The 23,969-nt window shown below is 42.9% G+C and overlaps 1 protein-coding gene across 1 annotated transcript in view; it reads right to left on the reverse strand.

The window, feature by feature from the left end:
• DLGAP1 (DLG associated protein 1) overlaps window positions 1–23,969 on the reverse strand; it is a 394,837-nt gene that overhangs the window by 303,923 nt on the left and 66,945 nt on the right. Inside the window, 2 exon segments of the mRNA XM_075532913.1 lie at window positions 5,560–5,602; window positions 5,711–5,800. Coding sequence (XP_075389028.1) covers window positions 5,560–5,602; window positions 5,711–5,800 — 133 coding nt within the window.

The following is a 23,969-nucleotide window of genomic DNA, read 5'->3' on the forward strand; positions in this document are numbered from 1 at the left end:
TGTGAATTCTTAAGCACTAGAAAGCCTGAGACTCATGATTAAAAGTTGCCCTTTTCATTCTGTGATGTTCACCTTCCCAACACGATTGCTGAAGACAAAGCAGGTGCATAAGCAAATGTGGTGAAGAAAGCTGATGGTGCCCAGCTATCAAAAGATATAGTGTCTGGGGTCTGAAAGGCTTGAAGATAAACAAACAGCCATCTAGCTGAGAAGCAACAAAGATCACCTGGAAGAAGCACACCAGCCTGTGTGATCACGAGGTGTCGATGGGATCAGATATCAGGCATCAAAGACCCAGAACAAAAAATCATATCATTGTGAATGAGGGAGAGGGTGGAGTGGAGACCCAAAGCCCATCTGTAAGCAACTTGACAGCCCCTTACAGAAGGGTCGTGGGGAGGAGATGAGCCAGTTAGGGTCCAGTGTAGCAACGATGAAACATACAACTTTCCTCTAGTTCCTTAATGTTTCCTCCCCACTACTATCATGACCCCAATTTTACCTTACAAATCTGCCAAGACTAGAGCATGTACAGGGTACAGAAAAGAGTTGGAAACACAGGGAATCCAGGACAGATAAACCCTTCAGGACCAATATTGAGGGTAACCATACCAGGAGGGTAAGGGGAAGGTGGGGCGAGATAAGTGGAACTGATTACAATGATCTCATTATAATGCCCTCCCTGGGGGATGGACAACAGAAAAGTGGGTGAAGGGAGACATTGGTCAGTGTAAGACATGAAAAAACAATAATAATAAATTATCAAGGATTCATGAGGGAGGGAGAGTGGAGGAAGGAGGGAAAAAAATGAGGAGCTGATACCAATGGCTCCAATAGAAAGAAAATGTTTGATAATGATGATGGCAACAAATGTACAAATATGCTTGACATAATGGATGGAGGTATGACTTATGATAAGAGTTGTATGGATCCCCAGTAACATGATTAAAAAAAAGAGGATGAAGAAGTTGCCCTTTTATGGCTACCGTTTAAATATGTTGTTGCTGTGGTCAGTCATCACCGAGCTGGTTCTGACTCCGTGATCTTGTGTAGAACAGAATGGAACACTTCTTGGTCCCGCCCCATCCTCACAGCGTGTGAGCTCATTGCCGTAGCCACTGTGTCAGTTCCTCTCGCTGAGGGCATTCTTTTTCACTGACTGCTTTACCAATCATGCCCTCCTTCTCCAGAGACTGGTCACGCCAGATAACATGCCTGAAGTACGGAAGACTAACTTTCTCCATCCTCTCTTCTCTAGAGTATGCTGACTGTTCTCCCCCGAGAGAGATTTTTCCCCACATCCCTTTGGAGGTTCATGAATAGTCAACATTTTGCACAGACATCCTGATCCAAAGATATTAGTTTACTATTTGTTCCTTTTAAATATCAATCAACATAAATATCTTGGGGAGTAAAAATCAGCAGGGTCTAGACAACACACTTCTAGTTGTTAAAGTAGATATTGTGGTATAAAACTGACTGTGGTAGCAATTGCATACAATTCTGCTTGACATGATTGAACTATTGAATGATATGATATATATATATTTTTAAAAGAATAGACTGTATAAGAAATATATATATAATCACACATAAGACATAACAATTATACACACACATCTCCACAGGAAGAAAAATGGCTTTCCTAAATTGGCTCAAAAAGAAACATCTCCATTCTAGGAACTGTGGATATGGACAATGTTCTCTTGCTGATGACTTTTGTTTCTGTTTTCCCCTCTAGAGTTTTTCAGACTTGGTTGGAGAGGCAGCACTGTAGCTGTAGTAGATCCATGAGCTTTAAGTTATAACTATAAAGCTAGATAAAGTACTGTTTTGATCTGCAGTTAATTGCATTGAAGAGAATGGGAGTGTAAGTAAAACACAATAAAATTTGTGAACTACATCTCAAACAGTGTTTAGAAGGCAATTTATAGCTTTACGTTCCTAAATTTAATAGGAGAAATGAGTGAAATAAATAACTTAATAAATGATTAAAACATTACTTTATTTGCAAGTGTATAAACAATCTGTGGTAGTCCAAGGTCTAGAATGTTGTTTACCATTGAGTCAATCCCAACTCATTATGACTTCAGCCATAACTTACTTCCCCAGTGTAATCTGAGAGCGTTTGATGTACTAACCTGACCTACAGCCCCACCAAGGACTCAGAAAATGAGATCACTTTGGTTCATTAAAGTCAGCTATTGGTCTCACCTGACCCTAAGATTTTCCTTAGTAATTGTCTATTTAAGAAATTTTATACATCTAGCTCTCTATTATTACCCATAGGAATGAAAATCAGGTTTAAATGGCGTCTTGTAATCACAAAATACTTGATTAGAATGTCAAAAGATGAGTAATATTGCAAACAAAAAGGGCATTGTCTTAGGCTGAATTCCATAGACAAGGCAAACCAGTGAAGTTTACACACCCACAGAGACAAATCAATGTGTGTGTGAGAGAGAGACTTATCTTAAGGAAATATCTCATGTGATTGTAGAGGCTAGCAAGTCCCCAGATCATGAGTCAGGTGTCAGGTTTCTTGTAATGTAGACACAGGAGCTGACGAACCTGAGACCAACAGGCAATAAGGCAAGCTGCTGACTCAAGTCCAAAGAGTCAGTGGTCAGATGATAATGAGCCAGCAGCAGATGCCACACTGAGCAAAGAGCCAGAGAGCTTTTCCAGAACGTCCATAGATGAGGGGCTTCCAAAAGTTCATGGTGGCAATACCATGACATTTTATTTTCATTTCACACAATGTTTAAAGTCCTCTTATATATTAGATACAGGTCATATCCCTGAGGGTATGACCTTTCAATGGAATGACTGCTCACATGGAAGTGATTACATTATATCAGATCTCATCTCATATAAAGACTACGTTTGCCTAACTGTCAAGCTATATCATAACTGCCAAACCACTGAGAATTGTAGCCCAGCCAAGCCGACACACCTTAATTACCATAGCCTCAAATGTCCTAAATAAGTTACTTTTGTCTGAACACAGCGCCACATGATATTTTAGATTCCATGTACAGGACAAATAGCTAGGGGCTTAAAAAACCGTCTGCCATAGGTAGCCTTTAGAAAATATGTAATTCCAGGTAATGTTGTTGTCTGTTCTGAATGTCTCAACACTGTAGATGTTTCGGGTTCCTATACCTTCTTCTTAATGAAGTTCTCATTTTCAACAGAGAGTTGTTTGAGTGGCACTGTCAGGTTAGTGTGGATTGCTAACGACAAGATCAATGGTTCAAACCCACCAACTGCTTTGTATGAGAAAGACAAGGCTATCTGCTCCCATAAAGGTTTACAACTTCAGAAATCCTAGACAGGGACACTGTGAGTTGGAATCAGTTCAAGGACAGGGTTTTTGTTTGTTTGTTTGTTTTGAGTTGTTACAGTTTTTCTCTAAAGTCAAAGTACCACATTTTACTGGACATGTAAAACAAAAACAAACTTTTCAAATCTGGCTAGACCAGAGGATGTACATAGGGAGAGATAGCAACTGGAAACACAGGGAATCCAGGACAGATGACTCCTTCAGGACCAGTGGTGAGAGTGTCGATGCCTGAGGGTGGAGGGAATGTGGGGTAGAAAGGGGGAACCGATTACAAGAATCTACGTATAGCCTCCTCCCTGGGGGAGGGACAGCAGAGAAATAGGCAGGGGGAGACATCAGACAGTGTAACATATGACAAAATAATAATGATTTATGAATTATGAAGGGTTCATGAGGTAGGGGGAGTGGGGAGGGAGGAGGAAAATGAGCAGCAGGTATTAAGGGCTCAAGTAGAAGGCAAATGTTTTGAGAATGATGATGGCAACAAATGTACATATGTTCTTGGCACAACGGATATATGTATGTATTATGAAAAGAATTGTAAAAGCCCCCAATAAAATGATTAAAAAACTTTTTAGGGAGGGTGAAGGAGGGAGGGGGAAAAAAGAAAAGCTGATACCAAGAGTACAAGCAGAAAGAAAATGTTTTGAGAACGATGATGGCAACAAATTTACAAATGTACTTGACACAATGGATGGATGTATGGATTGTGATGAGTTGTACGAGCCCCCAATAAAATGACTTTTTTCCTTCCCACCCACTATCATGATCCCAATTCTACCTTACAAATCTGGCTAGACCAGAGGATGCACACTGGTACAGATAGGAACTGGAAACAGGGAATCCAGGACGGATGATCCCTTCAGGACTAGTGGTGAGAGTGGTGGTACTGGGAGGGTGGAGTATAGGGAATGTGTGAGATTTAGGGATCTCTTTCTCTCTCAAGCACACACACACACACACACACACACACACACACCACAAAACCCAACACATAGAGAATGTATGTCCCAAGACCAGGTCAGGCTGGTAAACGTCTGTGTGCAGATCTGGGCTAATGAGTCAGGAGGAAAATAGATGCAACCCAAGACTGAGGTGGAGGTACTGGGTTTTGTAAATAAATGGTCAATATATTTGACTGCTAGCAAAAAGGTCAGCTGTTTGAATCCACCCACAGGGAGCTCAGAAGACATACCTGACAATCTACTTCAGAGAAACCAGCCATTGAAAACCCTGCTGAACACAGATCTACTTAGACACACATGAGTTCATCACAAGTCAAACCAACTCAATGGCAACTGGGTTTGAAAGACTGAGCTCGACACCACCAGGCACAGGGGAGGCTGCAAGAAATAATGACATTTGATTGGTGGGGTAGAAATAAAGACATGGACGAGCCGTGATTAAAATGTTGCCTACCACAAGTTGGTTTACATTTGCCAACCTGCCTCTCAGCAGCTATTTCTTGCTACCCCCCCCCGCTCCCCCCCACCCAACAGTTTACATGAAAGCAACCAGGTACATGAGTGGGTTTGGGTGAGTGTGATAAGGAAGAGGAATTTGCAAACAGGAGGAGGAGAGCCTGCAGTTATGCAGGGAAAGCTAGGGAGCTGACCTCGTGGGATACTTCCCGAGGGCGCTGCAGCAGTCCCGGGCTGCAGGCTTGGGATCTTCCGTTCAGTCCTCTGGAAGTAGAGACTCAAAACGGTGTAATGACTGTCCGATGTCTTCATAGCACAGTAAGCGTGTGCCTTCGCTTTGTGCCACGGCGTTTCACAACATCCCCCTGGCTCTGATGAACGTAGGTTGGGTGAGTGCAGCCACACATGGCACAAATATCGAACTAAGCACAGATGTGATCTCACCACTCACTTGACAGTGGTGTTAGAAGAGGGTTAAAACCATAAATACCTAAAACAATTCTGAAATAAAGCAGTGTCACTGTTTCAGAGTTTGGTGGGTCTCTTCCCAGGTGTCATGGGTTACTGCTCAGGCCCTCTGTACAGTGATGTTTTTTTTTGAGGGGGTTTGGAGGGTGGGAACTGGAAGACTTGCAGGTCAGCCTTGCAAAGAGGGCTTTGCAACAGCTTCTGACCATTTCCCATCAGGTTTCACCCTCGAATTTAACTTCTGAATTGCTTGACACTTCTCTCAGGAATGGCTGCCATGCGGAGCCACCGAGACTTTGTAGAGGACGCTCATCATCCAACCACTCAGCTCCTTTGCATCTTCTTGGCAGCCGGGAGGCAGGAGAGGCTTTCAACTTCTGCAGAGCGACAGCCTCAGAAACCCACAGGGACAGTTATATCCTATAGCATCGTTATGAGTTAATGGCACTCAGATTTTTTGTTCTTATTTATTTACTTATTTTCAGCCGAGCAAACTACTTCTCCATTCCACACAGCTTTCAACTTGACAAATGAGACTTAACATAAATGTCCCTTCAGCCTTCAGCTTGCTCTTCTCAGAGCTACAAGGAGCAAGAACTGGGGGATTACAATGATAACACGTGCAGGACCCCCGATGCCATGGCCATTTCCAGTCATGTGGCCTATTTTCCTGGCAACTGTCCTTCCTGATCACCTGCAAGCCCAGAGCACGCGTGCCAACCGTAACTTGATTCAGCTGACTTACAAAACGGTAATGACCTGTGAAGGACAAGAGTAAGTCCCCACCTCTTTTGAAGCAGGGCTTACATCCTTTGACAAATCTCCCACCAAATAACATTGTCCCTCCCAAATAATGCTCTGAAAATGCCCTTGAAAGAGGGAGGCATTGCAAATAGTGACCTGCAATGGCGGTTTGCTGACTGCGATTCTCAGTCACAGACAGAGGCATCTACAGTGCACCTATCACCAGAGTGGGCGCCGGGGAAGCCAGAAACATTTCAAAAAGCAGTCTCCGGCCTCAAAGGGGTTTCCACGTTTTAAGTTGCTCAGGCAAATCTGAGAGCTGGATGAAGAAAAGAGTAAAAATAGCTTTAAAGCAACTCAAGCGGAGTTGAATATTAAATTGCAGTACCTCTGAATTACCCACTGGCTGTGCAGCCTCTTCCCATGACATTCTTCCCTGCAGTCAAATTGCCCCGGTGGACCATTGATTGGATGTGTATGAAAGGCCACTGAGAAATGGCACCACGGGAGAAACGCACGGCTGCATCCGCGATGCTTCGAGGAGGAGAACTCAGTGGCAGTTTTCCGGAGGTGACGGCAAATAGTCAATGGAACATTATCGGCCAGGCAAATGCCCTGTGAGGTCACATCAAGCAATAGTAGCTAAGATCCTGGGCCCCAATGTGATCTGGGGATCAGGATGGGTGATGCATTTTATGAAGCATCCACCTTGTGCTTTCACTGAGTGGACACTGGTGGGTTTTTTTGGCCCTTGACTTTACTTCAGGGACATCTTCCTCCCTTGTGAAGGTGATTCATGACGAGGCAATGTTTCCTTATGTTATACAAAAAGTTGTCGTCAGTTGGAGCAGATTAACAACTGACAAGATGTAATAGGAAACTGCTAAACAAGCCATTGTATTTTTCCATTAATGTTATAATAATTAATTGGATACCCAAGTGGTTCGGTGATGATTTCTGGTTCCCCAAATGGGATCCCCTGAGGTAAGCAGAATTTTGAAGCCAATATAATTCGGAGGCTGGTTCACAGCAGTCAACATTGGAATAGAAGTTCAGTGATCTTCCTGAGATCAACAGAAATCCAGATATAGAAATAGCATTCATCAGCACAAAACTCGGATGCTGACTAAAATGATTTACATCTCTCAGCACATCCATCTACTGGTTAAAAAATAAGGTAAAACCAAACCCAACAACAAAACCCCAAATCTCAACCCGTTTCCATCAAATCAATTCTGACTCATTGCTACATACAGAGTCAAACTGCTCCATAGGTTTTCTTGACTGCAAACTTAACATCTACTGATTACCAGGCTTTCCTTCCATGGACCCACTGAGTGGGTTGGAACTTCCAACCTTTAAGTTAGTAGTTGGGTATAAACCATTTGTACCACCCAGAGAACTATAACTCAATCCAAACCCACTGCCACTGTGTTGATTTTGACTCATAGTGACCCTATAGGACAAAGTAGACTGCTCTATAGGGTCTCTGACCCTGTGTATCTTTATTGAAGCCAGCAGATATGTGTGTGGATTTCCTTATTACCTCAGAGGTTAAAGTGGCACCCCCACCTTTGTTGTTGTTAGGTACTGTCGAGTCAATTCGGACTCACTGCATAACAGAAGGAAATACTGCACCTTCCTCACAATTGCTGTTTGAGGCCATAATGTAGCCATTGTGTCAACCCATCTTCCTCGTTTTCACTGCTCCTCTCTGTTACCAAGCACGATGTCTTTTTCCAGGGACCGATTTCTCCTGAGAACATGCACAAGATATGTGAGACAAAGTCTCTCCATCTTTGTTTCCAAGATGGCACATTCTGGCCATACTTCTTCCAAGACACACCTGTTCATTCTTTGGCAGTCCACGGTACTTTCAGCGTTCTTTACTGGCATGGTCATTCAAATGCGTCAATTATTCTCTGGTCTTCCTTATTCAATGCCCAACATTCACATGCATATGATGCAATGGAGAATACCAGGGCTTGGGTCAGGCACACCTTAGTGCTCAAGGTAGCATCCACGCTCTTCGATACTTTAAAGAAGTCTTGTGCAAAAGATTTACCCAATACAATGTGTTGTTTGATTTTGTGACTGCTGCTTCCATGAGCACTGATTTTGAATCCAAGCATGATAAAAATCTGTGACAATGCCAAACTTTCCCCCATTTATCATGAGAATAAAAATATTGGCCCAGTTGTGAGGATTCTGGTTTTCCTTGCATTGAGTTGTAATCATACTAAAGGTTGCAAACCTTATCTTCATCAATAAGTGCTTCTTCCTTACTTCCAGCAAGCAAGGTTGTTTCTCACAGGTTGTTGACAAGCCTTTCTTTAATCCTGTAATGTCAAATCCTTCTTCTTATAGTCCAGCCATTCCAATTCTTTGGTCAGCATATAGATTGAAAAAGTGTGGTGAGAGGCTAGAACCTTGACACACACCTTTCCAGATTTTTAAGCCTTTGTCCCTTGTTCTGTTGGAATTACTGCCTCTTGATCCTTGTACCAGTTCCATATGAACACAATGAACTGTTCCGTAATTTCCATTCTTCTCATGGGCATCTATAATTAGTTATGAACCACACAGGTGAGTGCCTTTGCATAGTCAACAAAACACCAGTAAATATCTTTATAGTATTCTCATTACTAATTTAGAATCTGTAAAATTTCAAATAAATTCAGTCCTGGGTACCAATGATTTATTTTAAAATGTCCACTTTTGAAACACATTTCAGAAGATACTTATTTTATTTTCTATATCTATATAATCAGATAAGTCAATACAAGCTATATATGAAAAACCAACAGCTAACGTGATAGTCGATGGAGAAAAGACTAACACAATCCCACTGAAAAGGGGAACCAGACAAGGATGTCCCTTATCCCCACTCTTATTTAATATCATGCTGGGGGTTTTAGCTAGCAGCATAAGGCAAAGAAAAGACAAGGAAGAGGTGAAGTTATCATTATTCGTAGATGATATGATTTTATGTATGGAAAATCCCAAAAGCTCCACAAGGGGAGGGTTGGAAGCAATAGAGGATTATGGCAAAGTGGCAGGATACAAATCAACAAACACAAGTCTATCGGTCTGACTGCTATACACATCAGATAAGACCACAGAAGAGGAGATCAAAAGGTGGTACCCTTCACAATAACCAAGCACAAATTGAATATCTAAGGATAACCTGACTAAAAGAACAAAATATTTATATGAGGAAAACTACAGAACACTATTACAAGAAGCCAAGAGTGACCTCAACAAATGGAAGAATATCCCACGCTCATGGATTGGAAGTCTCAATATAGTAAAGATGTCAGTTCTGTCCAAGGCACTATATAAGTTTATTGCAATCCCAATACAATTATCCTCATCTTTCTTCAAAGAATTTGAAAAACTGATTACCAACTTCATATGGAGAGGGCAGAAGCCCAGAATTAGTGGAGAATTTCTCAAGAAGAAGGACACAGTTAGAGGGCTTGCTTTACCTGACTAGCACATATTATACAGCCACAGTTGTCAAAAACCGCATGGTATTGGTACAATGACAGATACTCAGACAAATAGAAAAGAACTGAAAACCCAGAAATAAAATCATCAGCATACAGACAATTGATCTTTGATAAGGGCCGAAAAAATATCCAATGGGAAGCAGATGCCCTGATGAACCAGTGGTGCTGGAAAAAATACATATCTACCTGCAGAAAAATGAAGCAAACCCTTATCTCACTCCATGCACAAGAATAAACTCAAGTTGGATCACAGACCTTGAGGTAAAACTATTGGGGCGATCAATGAGGGATTTGGGACTGACCCGAGAACTTTGGCACAGGGAATACATAGGCTATCAGAAATAGGGAAGGACACAAATACAGATGAATCACAAATTGACAAGTGGGATATACTGAAGATAAGACACCTGTGTACATCAAAAGAATTCACCAAGAGAGCCCACAGACTGGGGATACATCTTTAGCAATGACACATCAGAAAAAGGCCTTAGTATTAAAATCTACAATACTCTGCTAGCTTTCATAAAGAAAAAAAAAGACACTAATTGCCCACTAAGGAGGTGGGCAAAGGACCCGAACAGAATTTTCCCAAGGGCAGAAATCTGAATGGCCAATAAACATATGAGAAAATGTTCCCGATCATTAGCCGTAAGAGAAATGCAAATTAAAACAACAATGAGATACCACCTAACACCTTCAAATATAGCCCAATTTGCTGAAGACAAATGGGTGTATAAGCAAATGTGGTGAAGAAAGCTGAGGGTGTCCAGCTATAGAAAGATATAGCGTCTTGGGTCTTAAAGGCTTGAAGGTAAACAAGTGGCCATCTAGCTCAGAAGGAACAAAGCCCACATAGACGAAGTACACCAGCCTGCGGGATCATGAGATATCGAAGCAATCCGGTATCAGGCATCAAACAACAAAAAAATCCTGGGGATTTCAGACTGGGGACCCAAAACCCATCTGTAGGCAACTGGACATCCCCTTACAGAAGGGTTGCGGGGAAGAGATGAGCCAGTCAGGTGCAGTGTAGAAATGAAGAAACATATAACTTTCCTATAGTTCTTAATGCTTCCTCCCCAACCCACTATCCTGATGCCAATTCTACCTTATAAATCTAGCTAGACCAGAGGATGTACACTGGTACAGCTAGAACAGGAAACACAGGGAATCCAGGGCAAATGATGGCTTTAAGTCGGACCAATGCCGAGAGTGGGGATACCAGGGGGGTGAAGGGAGGGTGGGGTGGAAAGGGGGAACCCATTGCAAGGATCTTCATATAACCTCCTCCCTCAGGGATGGACAACAGAAAAGTGGGAGAAGGGAGACAGTGTAAGATATGACAGAAAAAATTATAAGTTATCAAGGGTTCATGAGGGAGTGGGGACGGAGGAGGACAATGAGGAGCTGCTGCCAAGGGCTTAAGCAGAGAGCAAATATTTTGAGAATTATGAGGGCAACAAATGTAAAAATGTGCTTTACACAATGGATGGACGAATGGATTGTGATAAGCGTTGTATAAGCCCCCAATAAAATGATTTTAAAAAAAGATAGCCCAATTCAAAAAATCAGAAAGCAACAAGTGTTGGAGGGGCTGTGGTGAGATAGGAACTCTCATCCATTGCTGGTGGACCTGTAGATATGTATAGCTAGTATGGAAATCAATTTGGTGATATTTAGAACAGATGGAAATTGAGCTTCCATACAACCCCCTAGTGGGCATATACCCAGAAGAGGCAAGAAACAAACCACGGCCAAATTTCTGTGATCCAGTGTTCATCATGGCACAGTTCACAATTGCAAGGAATTGGAAACAACCCAAATTTCCATCAACAGACAAATGGATTAAAATACTGTGGTACACACATACAATGGAGTACTATGCATCACAAAAAGCAGTGATGAATGTATGAAGCACATCGCTGCATGGGAAGAACAGCAAGAAATCATTTAAGCAAAGTAAGCCAAGCAGAAGAGGATAAGTACAACATGAGTCCGCTGTATTAAGCTTAAAAAAAGCAAGTGCAAAGGGGCATAGGGAAAAAGCTATTGTATACACACACTCCTGGGGTGAGGTCCAGGGAGTATGGCAGGGGCCAGACAAATCAAGGGATACATATGGTAGTCAACTAAAATGGAGGGAGGAAAAAGACCAAAAAAAAAAAAAAAAAGACATGGGTAATAGGGAGAACAGGTCACTAACCCACCCAAGGGTAGGTTATTGTTTGTATCTCCACGGGGAAAGAGGGACCAGATTTCAACCTGATACTCCAAGATGTGAATGCAACATACCAGCATGAAGCAGGGAGCCAATAGAGAGGTCTGAGGGGCCGGCCCAACTCCAACTATGTGGACAGCCCCCTCCCCACCCCCTGGAAGAAGTTACTTCAGAGGACAGCACTGAAGCTACAGCTCAGGGAGAGGGACATGTTTGATCAGAGCACACAGGAGCAAATGAAGGGGGAGAGAGAGAGTGGAGCACATCCTGGCCCACCAACCCTTGAGGACGATATCCCTGCTCAGAGCAGCCAATGCACAGAGAGGACCAAATGGCCAGCCCCACTATGAAACATGACATTCCTCACTGACCCATAGCCCTACAGGGTCAACACTAGAGATACAGTGCAGGAATTGTACCCGATCTGACCCCACCACACCAAGACAAAACACTAAAGGCAACAGAACAGCAAGGGGAATAGAGCAAGGGAGTCCCAAGGGAATACCAAAGATAGACTTTGGGACTAGGGCGTGGCACCCCATCTGACTCGACTGGAAAACAGTTGTAAAGGTCAACAAGCAGAAATTGAACTATTTACAGGCTTTTCTTTTATTTTGGTCATTGGTTTTTGTTGTTTTGTTTTCTTTTGCTGCCTTGTTTTTCTCTGTCTTGTTTTTGTGTGCCTATTATTGTCTTTGCAGGTCTATCTAGATAAGATAGGTGGGATAAACAATCTGGAGGAGAAAACAATGGACTGACCATTCTGGGGGGATATGAGAGAGGGGGAAGCAGGGGAAAGGAAGTCACTGGTGTTAACAAACCCAGGGACAAAGGAACAACAAGTGATCAAAAATCAGTGGCGAGGAGGGTGTAGGAGGCCTGGTAGGGTTTGATCAAGGGCAATGTAACCCAGAGGAATTACTGAAACCCAAATGAAGGGTGAGCGTGATAGTGGGACAAGAGGAAAGTAAAAGGAAATAGAGGAAGGAGCTAGGAGGCAAAGGGCATTTATAGAGGTCTAAATATAGGCATGCACATATGTAAATATATTTAGAAACAATGGTGGGGAAATAGGTCTGTGTGCATATATTTATAGGTTTAGTATTAAGATAGCAGATGGACATTGGGCCTCTACTCAAGTACTCCCTCAATGGAAGAACACTTTGTTCAATTAACCTGGCATTCCATGGTGCTCACCTTCCCGACAGGATCACTGAAGACAAAATGGGTGAATAAGCAAATGCGGTGAAGAAAGCTGATGGCGCCCAGCTATCAAAAGATATAGTGTCTGGGGTCTTAAAGGCTTGAAGATAAACAAACAGCCATCTAGCTGAGAAGTAAGAAAGCCCACATGGAAGAAGCACACCAGCCTGTGTGATCATGAGGTGTCAATGGGATCAGGTATCTGGCATCAAAGAACCAAAAATCATATCATTGTGAATGAGGGGGAGTGTGCAGTGGAGACCCAAAACCCGTCTATAGGCAACTGGACACCCTCTTACAGAAGGGGAGGAGACAAGCCAGTGAGGGTGCAGTGTAGCAATGATGAAATATACAACTTTCTCCTAGTTCTTTAATGTTTCCTCCCCACCACTATCACGATCCCAAGTCTACTTTACAAATCTGGCTGGACCAGAGCATGTACAGGGGTACAGATAAGAGCTGGAAACACAGGGAAACCAGGACAGATAAACCCCTCAGGACCAATAATGAGAGTAGTGATACCAGAACAGTAAGGCGAAGGTGGGGTAGAGAGGGGTAACTGGTCACAAGGATCTACATATAACCCCCTCTCTGGAGGACTGACAACGGAAAGTGGGTCAAGGTAGATGTCGGACAGCTAAGACATGACAAAATAATAATAATTTACAAATTTTCAAGGGTTCATGAGGGAGGGGGTGCAAGGAGGGAGGGGAAATGATGAGCTGATACCAAGGGCTCAAGTAGAAAGAAAGTGTTTTTTGAATGATGATGGCAACAAATGTACAACTGGATGTACAATGGATGTATGTATGGATTGTGATAAGAGTTGTATGATACCCCAATAAAATGAATTTTTACAAAGTAGACAGAGAAGTCTTAATTTCCTCAAATGAGGCTATAGAGCATTATATATATTTTTAAATAATGAACATAGCTCTTTGATGTCTATTAAAAAGCAAGTTAGAGATGGAGTTAACATTTTCTGTGTTTCATTATTCTCATCTGATTACTACTTATCTTGGTGCTGTTTGGAACACCAAGTTACAAATTACATTCAAAAGACTGCATGGAAATGGACCAAAAAGGAGAATCTCATTCACTATAATTCAGGGAATCAATTAGCTTTCAAATTATATTTATGTAGAAACAGCTAAATAGATTCCAAGTATCCTATGTACCTTTGTAACATGAAATCCACCTTAATATGCAATGTTGCTTCTTGAGAGTTTGAACTAAATGCCTCTACTTTAGCCTACTTTCTCTCCAAGCTATTGGCTTAAGCTCCATGGAAATGAATGTCCCAATTGGAGTATTCACTGTAGGGCTTTCAGGTGAGGTAAGGTTTCCTCTTTGATCAAGTTTAATTGTAACACTCTCTTCCTTCATGTTTACTGGTCACATCGTGAGCTATAAAAATCTTTTTATCGTGAATTACATGAAGGTTACAGAACAGATTATCTTTTTTACATTCAATATTCACATATATTTTATTTCAACTCACCTTTTGTTTTTTAATTTAAAAAATTCATTTTATCAGGGGCTTGTCAACTCTTATCACAATCCATCCATCCATCCATTGTTTCCAGCACATTTGTTGCCCTCATCATTCTCAAAACATTTGCCTTCTACTGAAGCCTCTGATATCAGCTCCTCATTTTTCCCCTTCCTCCCTGATCCCCTCCCTCATGAACCCTTGATAATTTATAAATTACTATTATTTTGTCATGTCTTACACTGTCCAACATCTCCCTTCACCCACTTTTCTGTTGTCCACCCCCCCCCCCCCCGGGAGGAGGTTATATGTAGATCCTTGTAATCAGTTCCACCTTTCTATCCCACCTTCCCTCCACACTCCCAGTATCGCCTCTCTCAGCATTAGTCCTGAAGGGATCATCTGTCCTGGATTCCCTGTGTTTCCAGTTCCTGTCTGTACCAGTGAACATCCTCTGGTCTGACCAGGTTTATAAGGTAGAATTGGGATCATGATAGTGGGGGGAGGAAGCATTTAGGAACTAGAGGAAAGTTGTATGCTTCATTGTTGCTGCACTGCACCCTGACTGGCTCATCTCCTCCCTGCGACCCTTCTGTAAGGGGATGACCAGTTGCTTACAGATGATGGGTCTTGGGTCCCCAATCTGCACTCCCACTTATTCACAATATGATGTTTTGTTTTTGATGCCTGATACCTAATCCCTTTGACACCTTGTGGTCCCACAGGCTGGTGTGCTTCTTCCATGTGGGCTTTCAGCTCACCCTTTGGAATCCCAGTAATGTTCCATCTCTTCTCCCACTTCCTCCATAGATTTATTGTTTCCATTCCTCCCTCATGACCAACAGTGTGAACTTTTTCCTTTGGGAAATGTGGCCCTTTTTATCATAAATGCTTAATTATCAATACTAGAGTGAGTTCATGTCCAGACATGAAGAGGGACTAAGAGCCATAGTCTTTGGAGTCCCACCAGTCTCTGATTGAACAGTAAGCTTGGTCTCCTTTATGGTTTTGAGTTCTGTTCTGTATTTTTCTCCCACTCTATTGAGGACCTTCTAATGTGATCCTTTTCAAAACAGTTCACAGTAGTAACTAGGCACCATGTAGTTCTAGTCTCTGGTTATTTGCCTAGTCATTAGTCCTTAAGTCTAATTATTTCCACATGTCCTTCAGTTTTCACCCACCTCCTTTCTTCGGGATGGGGAGACACCAGAACTGCACTCTAGATGGATGCTCCTGTTTTTCAGACCCCATCACCAAAGCAGGCTGAAGAGCACTGTGAATTAGTTTGCCAAAATGACTGTGGTGCCATCTGAGACCATGGTCTTGCTCCTCCTCACCCTGTGACTCATGTCTTCAAGGTGTTTGGTTATGTCTAATAAGTCCTCATTATTTTGTTCCCTATAGACTGCACCACATTTATGGGCATTTTTCCGCCAAAGGTAAGTACACATATGCAAACATCCTCTGTCAAACGGGTATATGTTGGTAGGTATACGCTCCTTCTTCTTCCCACATCTGCTCACCCTGTGTGTCCACTCAAGCACCATTCCTAGATCTCCACCCTTGCAAGGTTGTGCATGAAACATTGGCCTCCGTTGGCTTCAATGCTCGCAAAACTCTGAATTGGATTTATCTTCTCCTTTTAAAAATTTTATAATTTATTAATTCTCTGGTGAAAAATCCACACAGTCATCACAGACTAAGCCACTGGAGACTCTTTGTTCTTCCTTTTTGCCAAAACCAAGGTTGGCCTTCGCAGTCCCGCTGACTTTCTTCATTATGTTCTTGCGTTCCTTAGGCTCTGTCCTTGAGGGCTCTTTCTTCCCGTACAGATCATGTCTTCTTTGTGCTTAGGTCCATTTTTGTTTGCATAATCCAAAGAATCATAATCCAGGCCAAAGCCAAGAGTCTTGCTACCACCAAAATGGGTTCTAAATCCAAGTACCAAAATGACATATGATGTGGTCCTATATATTTGTTGGCTAGTTTTTCATGAATTTCTGTTTTAGACACTGCTGCTTTCCCAGGGTGAAGGACAACACTGACCATTTGTTTTCAATGCAGCAGGAGGCTGGTCATGAACTTCCTGGTCTGGGCAGTTACTGTGCCATTCACAGTGGCGCGGGTACTCAAGCAGCATGGCAAGAACAGTGCCAGTTGGATTCTTAATGATGATTTGGACATGGTGATGGAGAGAAGGGAGGAGTCAAGGATGGCTGTGAGGTTGTTGCTCTATGATCAATAGGACAGGCACCTCAGGTATCCATCTCTAACTCCAGTGTTGGTTCCTCCTTTTCTCCCTGTCCTTCGTGTTTGCAGCAATGCTGGCTAAAGTGCTGATTGAATTCTCATTAGTCAACAAAGAAGTGTAAGGGTGGGGCAGTTTTGGGGACAAAAACTAAGAGTACAAGTTGGGGTGTTTTCATAGAACATCCCAGTACAGCCGTTCCACAGAGAGCTGGATGCACAAGTCCAGGCGATCTGGGCTGGGCACACAGAGGCGGCCATGCACCTGGCAGGTAAAGCTTGGTGAGGCTGGACGGGCTGGCATGAGGAATGGTGTAGGGAGAAGATGGAAGAGACCTAAGAGCTGTGACCAGCATTACTGTAAACACGACGGATCGGAGATAAGGAGGAACATGTAAGGTGGTTAGAGAAGGCTCAGTGAGGTGTCCTGACCTGGAAGCTGAGTGAAGAACATTTTTTCCCCAAGAGGAAGGCATGATTAACTGTTTTATTGATTTTTCTCCTGGTTTTAATCCCATTAGACTTTTCAATCAGGAACATTTAGTTTATCTTTTAGTCATTTGTTGCTTTACAGCAAGGGCTGTGCTGTTCATTAATTACCTTTATCTTCTCAGCAAGTCTGCAAATTTCTTGGGAAGAGAACTTTTGTTTTCTTCCCTCCACCCCCTTCCATCCTTCTGCCATCTCTCTGTTTTGACTTTCTTTCTAGAGCAGCAGCTTTTAAATGTTTTTGATTATGTCTCAAAGTAAAAAATACACTTCTCTTTGGAAACTAGTGAATACAAGGCAAGTAAACATTATTGCTAGTGGGATTCTATACATGGGTTTATTCCAATTTTTTTAAAGGTTTAAAATGTCTCTGTGATCAGTGGGTGGCTGCACATAAGTCCTTTCAGTAATACATTTTTTAGGGTGCCTGAAAAAAGTCCAATACTTCTCAAGGCCTTGCAGATAAACAAGCAGTCATCTAGCTCAGAAGCAACAAAGCCCACATGGAAGAAGCACACCGGCCTGTGTGACCACAAGGTGTAGAATGGACCAGGTATCAGGTATCAAAGAACAAAAAATCCTATCAGTGGGTGACCACCTGCCCGATATGATGACTGAAGACAATTGTGCACAAAACAAATGTGGTGAAGAAAGCTGATGGTGCCCGGCTATCAAAAGATATAGTGTCTGGGGTCTTAAAGGCTTGAAGATACAAGCGGCCATCTAGTTCAGAAGCAACAAAACCCACATGGAAGAAGCACACTAGCTTGTGTTACCATGAGGTGTCGAAGGTATCAGGTATCAGGCATCAAAGAACAACAACAAAAAATCATATCATTGTAAATAAGGGTGAGTGTAGAGTGAGGCCCAAAGCTCATCTGTAGGCAACTGGACACCCCTTTGCTGAACGGTTGCGGGGAGGTGATGAGCCAGTCAGGTTTCAGGGTAGCAGTGATGAAATATACAATGTTTCTCTAGTTCCTAAAGGTTTCCTCCCCCACTATTATGATCCCAATTCTAGCTTACATATCTGGCTAGATCAGAGGATGTACGTTGGTACAGACAGGAACTGGAAACACAGGAAATCCAGGACAGATGACCCCTTCAGGACCTGTGTGACCATGAGGTGTTGAAGGGATTAGGTATCAGGAATCAAAAAACAAAAAATCATATCATTGCAAATGAGGGGGGAGTTCAGAGTGGAGACCCAAAGCTCATCTGTAAGCAACTGGACACCCCCTTACAGAAAGATTGTGGGAAGGAGATGAGCCAGTCAGGGTGCAGGATATCAACGAGGAAACATAATTTTCATCTAGTTCTTAAATGTCCCGTCCCCCCCCCCCGACTATCATGATCCCAATTCTACCTTACAAATCCATCTAGAACAGAGGATGTACATTGGTACAACTAGGAACTGGAAACACAGGGAATCCAGGACAGATGATCCCTTCAGGACCAGCGATGTGAGTGGCAATACCTGGAGGTTGGAGGGAGGGTGGGTTGGAAAGGGGGAAACAATTACAAGGATCTACATATAACTTCCTCCCTGGGGGATGGACAACAGAAAAGTGGGTGAAGGGAGATGTCAGACAGTGTAAGATATGACAAAATAATAATTTATAAATTATCAAGGGCTCATTAAGAGCTCTGATACCAAGGGCTTCAGTAGAAAGAAAATGTTTTTTGAATGATGATGGCAACAAATGTACAAATGTGCTTTCCACAATGGATGCATGTATGGATTGTGATAAGAATTGTATGAGCCCCCAATAAATTGATTTTAAAAATGTCCAATGCTACCCAGTTATTTCTAGGAGGATCTGGTAGGTCAGTTCAATGAAAGGCGAGGTCAGCTCGGCAGGTTGTGCCCACTGTCCTGGGGACTCCTGGAAAAGGAGATCATGCTTGGTGAAACAGAGAGGCAGTGAAAGTGAGAAAGACCCTCGGCAGGAAGGGTTGACCCAGTAGCTGCCACCTGGGCTGAAATGTAACAATAATGGTGAGGATGGCGTGGGGCCAGGCGGGGTTCGGCTGTACATGGGATCACTGTGAAGGGACCTGGCTGGCATCACACAACCACAGCACAGATAAAATCCTGAGACCATTTCTTGATGGACATACATAGGATGATCATGGGGCTTATGGGAAAGGAGTTTTAAGTAAAGTGAAAACTGCAGTGGTGAGAAAAATGCCAGGGAAGTTGTGTTATGAATTTCTTCCCATCACAACAATGCGTCTGCTCATCCTTTGAGGGCACCAGGGTTGTCCTATGAGAAATCCACTGGGAAAACTTACTTCATCCACCCAACAGCCCTGATCTTACCCTTCCAGACTTTTTTGGGGGGTTGGTTCCCTAAACTCAACATTGAAAAGGAACACCATTTGGGTCCCTTCAGGATACCCCAAATTCTTTGTTGACCTGGTATCAATCAAGAAAGGCACAATTCTTTGGGGAAGGACTAAAGAGATGGAAACATTACCTTCAGCAGTGTGTTGATCTAGGTGATCAATATGTCATGAAACAACAGCTTCCCATTTTTATATTTTTGTTGAAAAAATTGTCCACAATTTTGCAGCAATACTTTTTGACACACAGTTGTACATACTAACAACTGAAAGGAAGGTTTTTTATAAAACTGTACTTAACTTTAGTGCATGTGAAACAATCAATTTTCTTTCTAGTATCTTATATTGCGTTCTCCTTAATTAGAAATAATGATTTCTGCGATCCACTAAGTGGATTTCACTAACAAGTAATTAGTTGTGAACACTGGTTTGAAAAGCACTGCTTTTAGAGCTTCCAGCTCAGAGTGGCACCACATTCGTTACTAATCAGACAGCACGTTGCTCGGCTGTTTTCCCCGCAGCACCTTCCATGAAGTAACTGCTTAGTGCGCGCTTGTGAGATGAAGAGCTTTGAGACTTTAGAGGAATACTTCTTAAATTGACTTCATTTTACTGACTGTGTTTAAGAAATATTAAGAATATCTCTTAAATGCTGTCTTCAAAATGGATGACAACAGTCCCGAGTCTTTGAAAATAAGCCCCTGTGTGACTGAGAGTCAGAGGAAGCACCCTTCTGCTGGAGATGACCAGACAGATAGCAGGAGGCAGACTGTGAAGCTGTGTCCACATGTGTAAAGCAAGAGCTGTCGAATGTAGCCAATTTGTCCTGCTTTTTCATGTGCCAATATCCTAGGGCCAGGGGGTGGGATCCAAAATATATATATTTTAATCATTTTATTGGGGGCTCATACAACTCTTATCAAAATCCACCCATGCATGCAGTGTATGTCAAGCACATTTGTACATTTGTTGCCATCATCATTCTCAAAACATTTTATTTCTACTTGAGCTCTTGGTATCAGAGCTCCTCATTTTCCCCTCCCTCACCCACCCTTCCTCGCTCATGAACCCTTGATAATTTAAAAATTATTATTATTTTGTCATATCTTACACTCTCCAACATCTCCTTTGACCCACTTCCCTATTGTCTTTCCCCCAGGGAGGAGGTTATATGTAGATCCTTGTAATCAGTTCCCCATTTCTAATCCACCTACCCTCCACACTTCCAGTATTACCTCTGTCAGCATTGGTCCTGAAGGGATCATCTGTCCTGGAGTCCCTGTGTTTCTGGTTCCTATCTGTACCTGTGTACATCCTCTGTTTTAGATGGATTTGTAAGGTAGAATTGGGATCATGATAGTAGGGTGTGGGTGGGGAGAAGGAAGCATTTAGAAATTAGAGGAAAGTTGTATGTTTCATTGTTGCTATACTGCACCCTGAATGGTTCGATTCCTCCCCATGACGCTTCTATAAGGAGATGTCCCGTTACCTATAGATGGGTTTGGGTCCCCAATCTGTACTCCCCTTCATTTACAATGATATGATTTTTTTTGTTCTTTGATGCCTGATACCTGACTCTTTCGACAGCTCGTAGTCACACAGGCTGGTGTGTTTCTTCCATGTGGGCTTTGTTGCTTCTGGGCTATATGGCCGCTTGTTTACCTTCAAGCCTTTAAGACCAGGCTGTATCTTTTGATAGCCGGGCACCATCATCTTTCTTGTCCACATTTGCTTAAGCACACATTTGTCTTCAGCAATCATGTCAGGAAGGTGTGCATCATGGAATGCCAATTTAATAGAACAAAGTGATCCAAAATATTTTTAAAGATATTTTCATTCATCTTAGAACAACCCTGTAATACGAAATCACATGACAATTAATGTCAATATGGAACACTTATCATTTAGAAATAGAAAAACATTCACAGAACTCCATTAAACATCCATGACTCTGAAAAGGATGGATCGAGCATAAAAATCATTACTAGTGAGGCTGTGTTCATTTTCTTAGCCTTGAATCTAAGCCACCACATACTTGGTTCATTAATAAACATTAACATAACAAAACAAGAAACACCACTAGGAGCTGAAGTCCATGACCTCAGGCCCCAAACAGGTTTTATCAGTTTGGCTTTAACGAAGAGTCTTAGAAACACTGTTCAAAGACCACACAATCATAAGTCAACAAAACAAGCCTTCCACATAAGACACTGGCCTGCTGAATTAGACATTGCAACACTTAACCCCTCTATGCTAGCTAAGTGGGTGACAGGAATAGACCCCCTCCACCCACCCTCACTTAGCCACGTCCATTATCCCCATCTCCTCTGACTGGATTCCCCAGAGGTACATTGTTTCAAGATAATTAACTCAATCACAAGGATACAGATCTTTCAGCCATACCAGACACAAAATCATCCCTCTACCCTGACTCTCTCCCCTTCTTTGACCTCCTACAACACTGCAAGGCAGTAAAACATCAGAACAACAAACACTGTCCCTCCATAATATGCAGGGTCGACAAGGGACCCTGGTGGGTTCACTGTACTCCTCCTTTACCCCAATCACGACAATCTCTGGAACCCGCTCCCTTCACATCAGCAACACCCAACCTCACCAAGTAAAATCGCAGCTTTCTAGGGAGAGAGCCGGCCCCCAGGGAGAGACAGAGACAACTTGAACTCGTGGCAAAGTCAGTTCCAGAGAGTTGTTAGACCTGTTCTCAATTAGCTTCTGAGAAAGAAACACAGGTTCATTTCCTTGTCACAGGGATTGGGATTCATCACATCAGGGTTACTTAGTGACCATGGGGTCCCACTGACCCTACCCTGACCACCTTCTGAACAGAAGCACCACATCTCAAAGGCACCCACAATAATAGCTTATATGTTCCTTGGGATTGCATGTAAGGAGAGGAGAACTTGGAATGGTGCAGCAACCTACTCTAAAGGGGCCTTCTGTTATAAACACAAATAATTACAGGTCTGTACTCTCCCTATCACAATCTATAGGGTCAGTAAGGGATCCTGGTAGATTTAATATACCCATCATGCACCCCAACCACAACATCTAGAACCTGCTTTCTATGCCTTGTCAATACCTATTCTCCACCAACTTACCAACTAAATACGTATACCCCATAACCCTCTGTGTCCATGTCCCTGTGAATGCTGGTCTGCCTGCATGTGATCTGCCTTCCCTGTGCCATCTCCCTGCTCATGACAGACCTGGCACTGCTGCTAGCAATCACAGCCTCCTTGCTGTGGTCTGTGCATAAGTCCCTTGAGTAGGTCCCTCCCCTGCTATGGCCTGTGAGTGCCAGCCCATACTGTGCACGAGTGGCCTGCCCAGCACCACCCATGCTGCCCGTGGTCATCCCACCCTGTCTGAGAGAGCCATCCATGTCACCCTCCAATTATGTATCTCCTGCTGGCTAGGAAGAGAGTTAACACAGTGAGGTAGAGAGGCAGCCTGTGTTAGTCTGGTAAGCTAGGGAAACAAATCCAAAGAAACTCATATATATGAGAGAGTTTTATATAAAGGGTAAATGCACATTAAGAAAGCATCCCAACCCAGTGCTGCCCAAACCCAGAGGTCCAACATTAGCCCATATGTCCGACGCCAATCTACAAAGTCCTTCTCAATCTCACAAAACACGTACAATTATGCCGACTGCAGGAGGAAAGACAAATCAGTGAGTGTGTAAGCATTTCAGTGCTGGCAGGGGTCCCACACAGCTGCTCCAGCACCCAGGGCTGCATTGAGGTAGGTCCATGTGGCTTCTCCTCAGGGATGTCCTTCTCAGGGATGTCTTGCAGGAAGTGAGCCATGCCAGCTGAAGCAGGGAACTGGCTAAGACAGCTGAACCCTGGTCCGCCATCAGAAAGCAAGAGACCCAAGAACTAGAAAGGTGAGGCTCACCGCGCAACTTATTTCTCCACCCTTCAATTAATCCCACATGTGTTTATTGACCAGGTTGACAAATTAACCTTAACGATCTCACAGCCCAAACCCACAGTGCAACTGACTCTCGGTGGTCATTAGCATCATTCCTACTAGCCTCTGAGAAAGAAACCACAGGGCTCCTGGACACCCAGGAAAATGGTGCTGAGCTCTACCACAACACCACCCAGATAACAACCCACATTAGCAGCCACTACAAGAAAGCAAGAGAAATAAAACACAATGTTTGAGGAGTATCTGAACCTAGTGACATACATAGAAGAGGCAGATTTTGAACCTCTACAGAAAAATCTTTAGTATGCTGCTTAGAGTCACATAGGATATGAGGGAATCAATATAGAAAAATGATGAAAAAAATCGAGAGGATAGAGTCCACTTACAGAAGGGAAATACAGGAGTTAAGGCAAAACACAGCAGATACAATACAAATGGTAAAAGACCTTACGACCAGGTTGGAAGAGGTGGAGAATTTTGTGTCAGTGACCTGGAAGTTACTCAAGTAGAATTCAACAAACATGAA

Source organism: Tenrec ecaudatus, chromosome 15 (assembly GCF_050624435.1).
Source record: "Tenrec ecaudatus isolate mTenEca1 chromosome 15, mTenEca1.hap1, whole genome shotgun sequence".
Taxonomy (NCBI): Eukaryota; Metazoa; Chordata; class Mammalia; order Afrosoricida; family Tenrecidae; genus Tenrec; species Tenrec ecaudatus.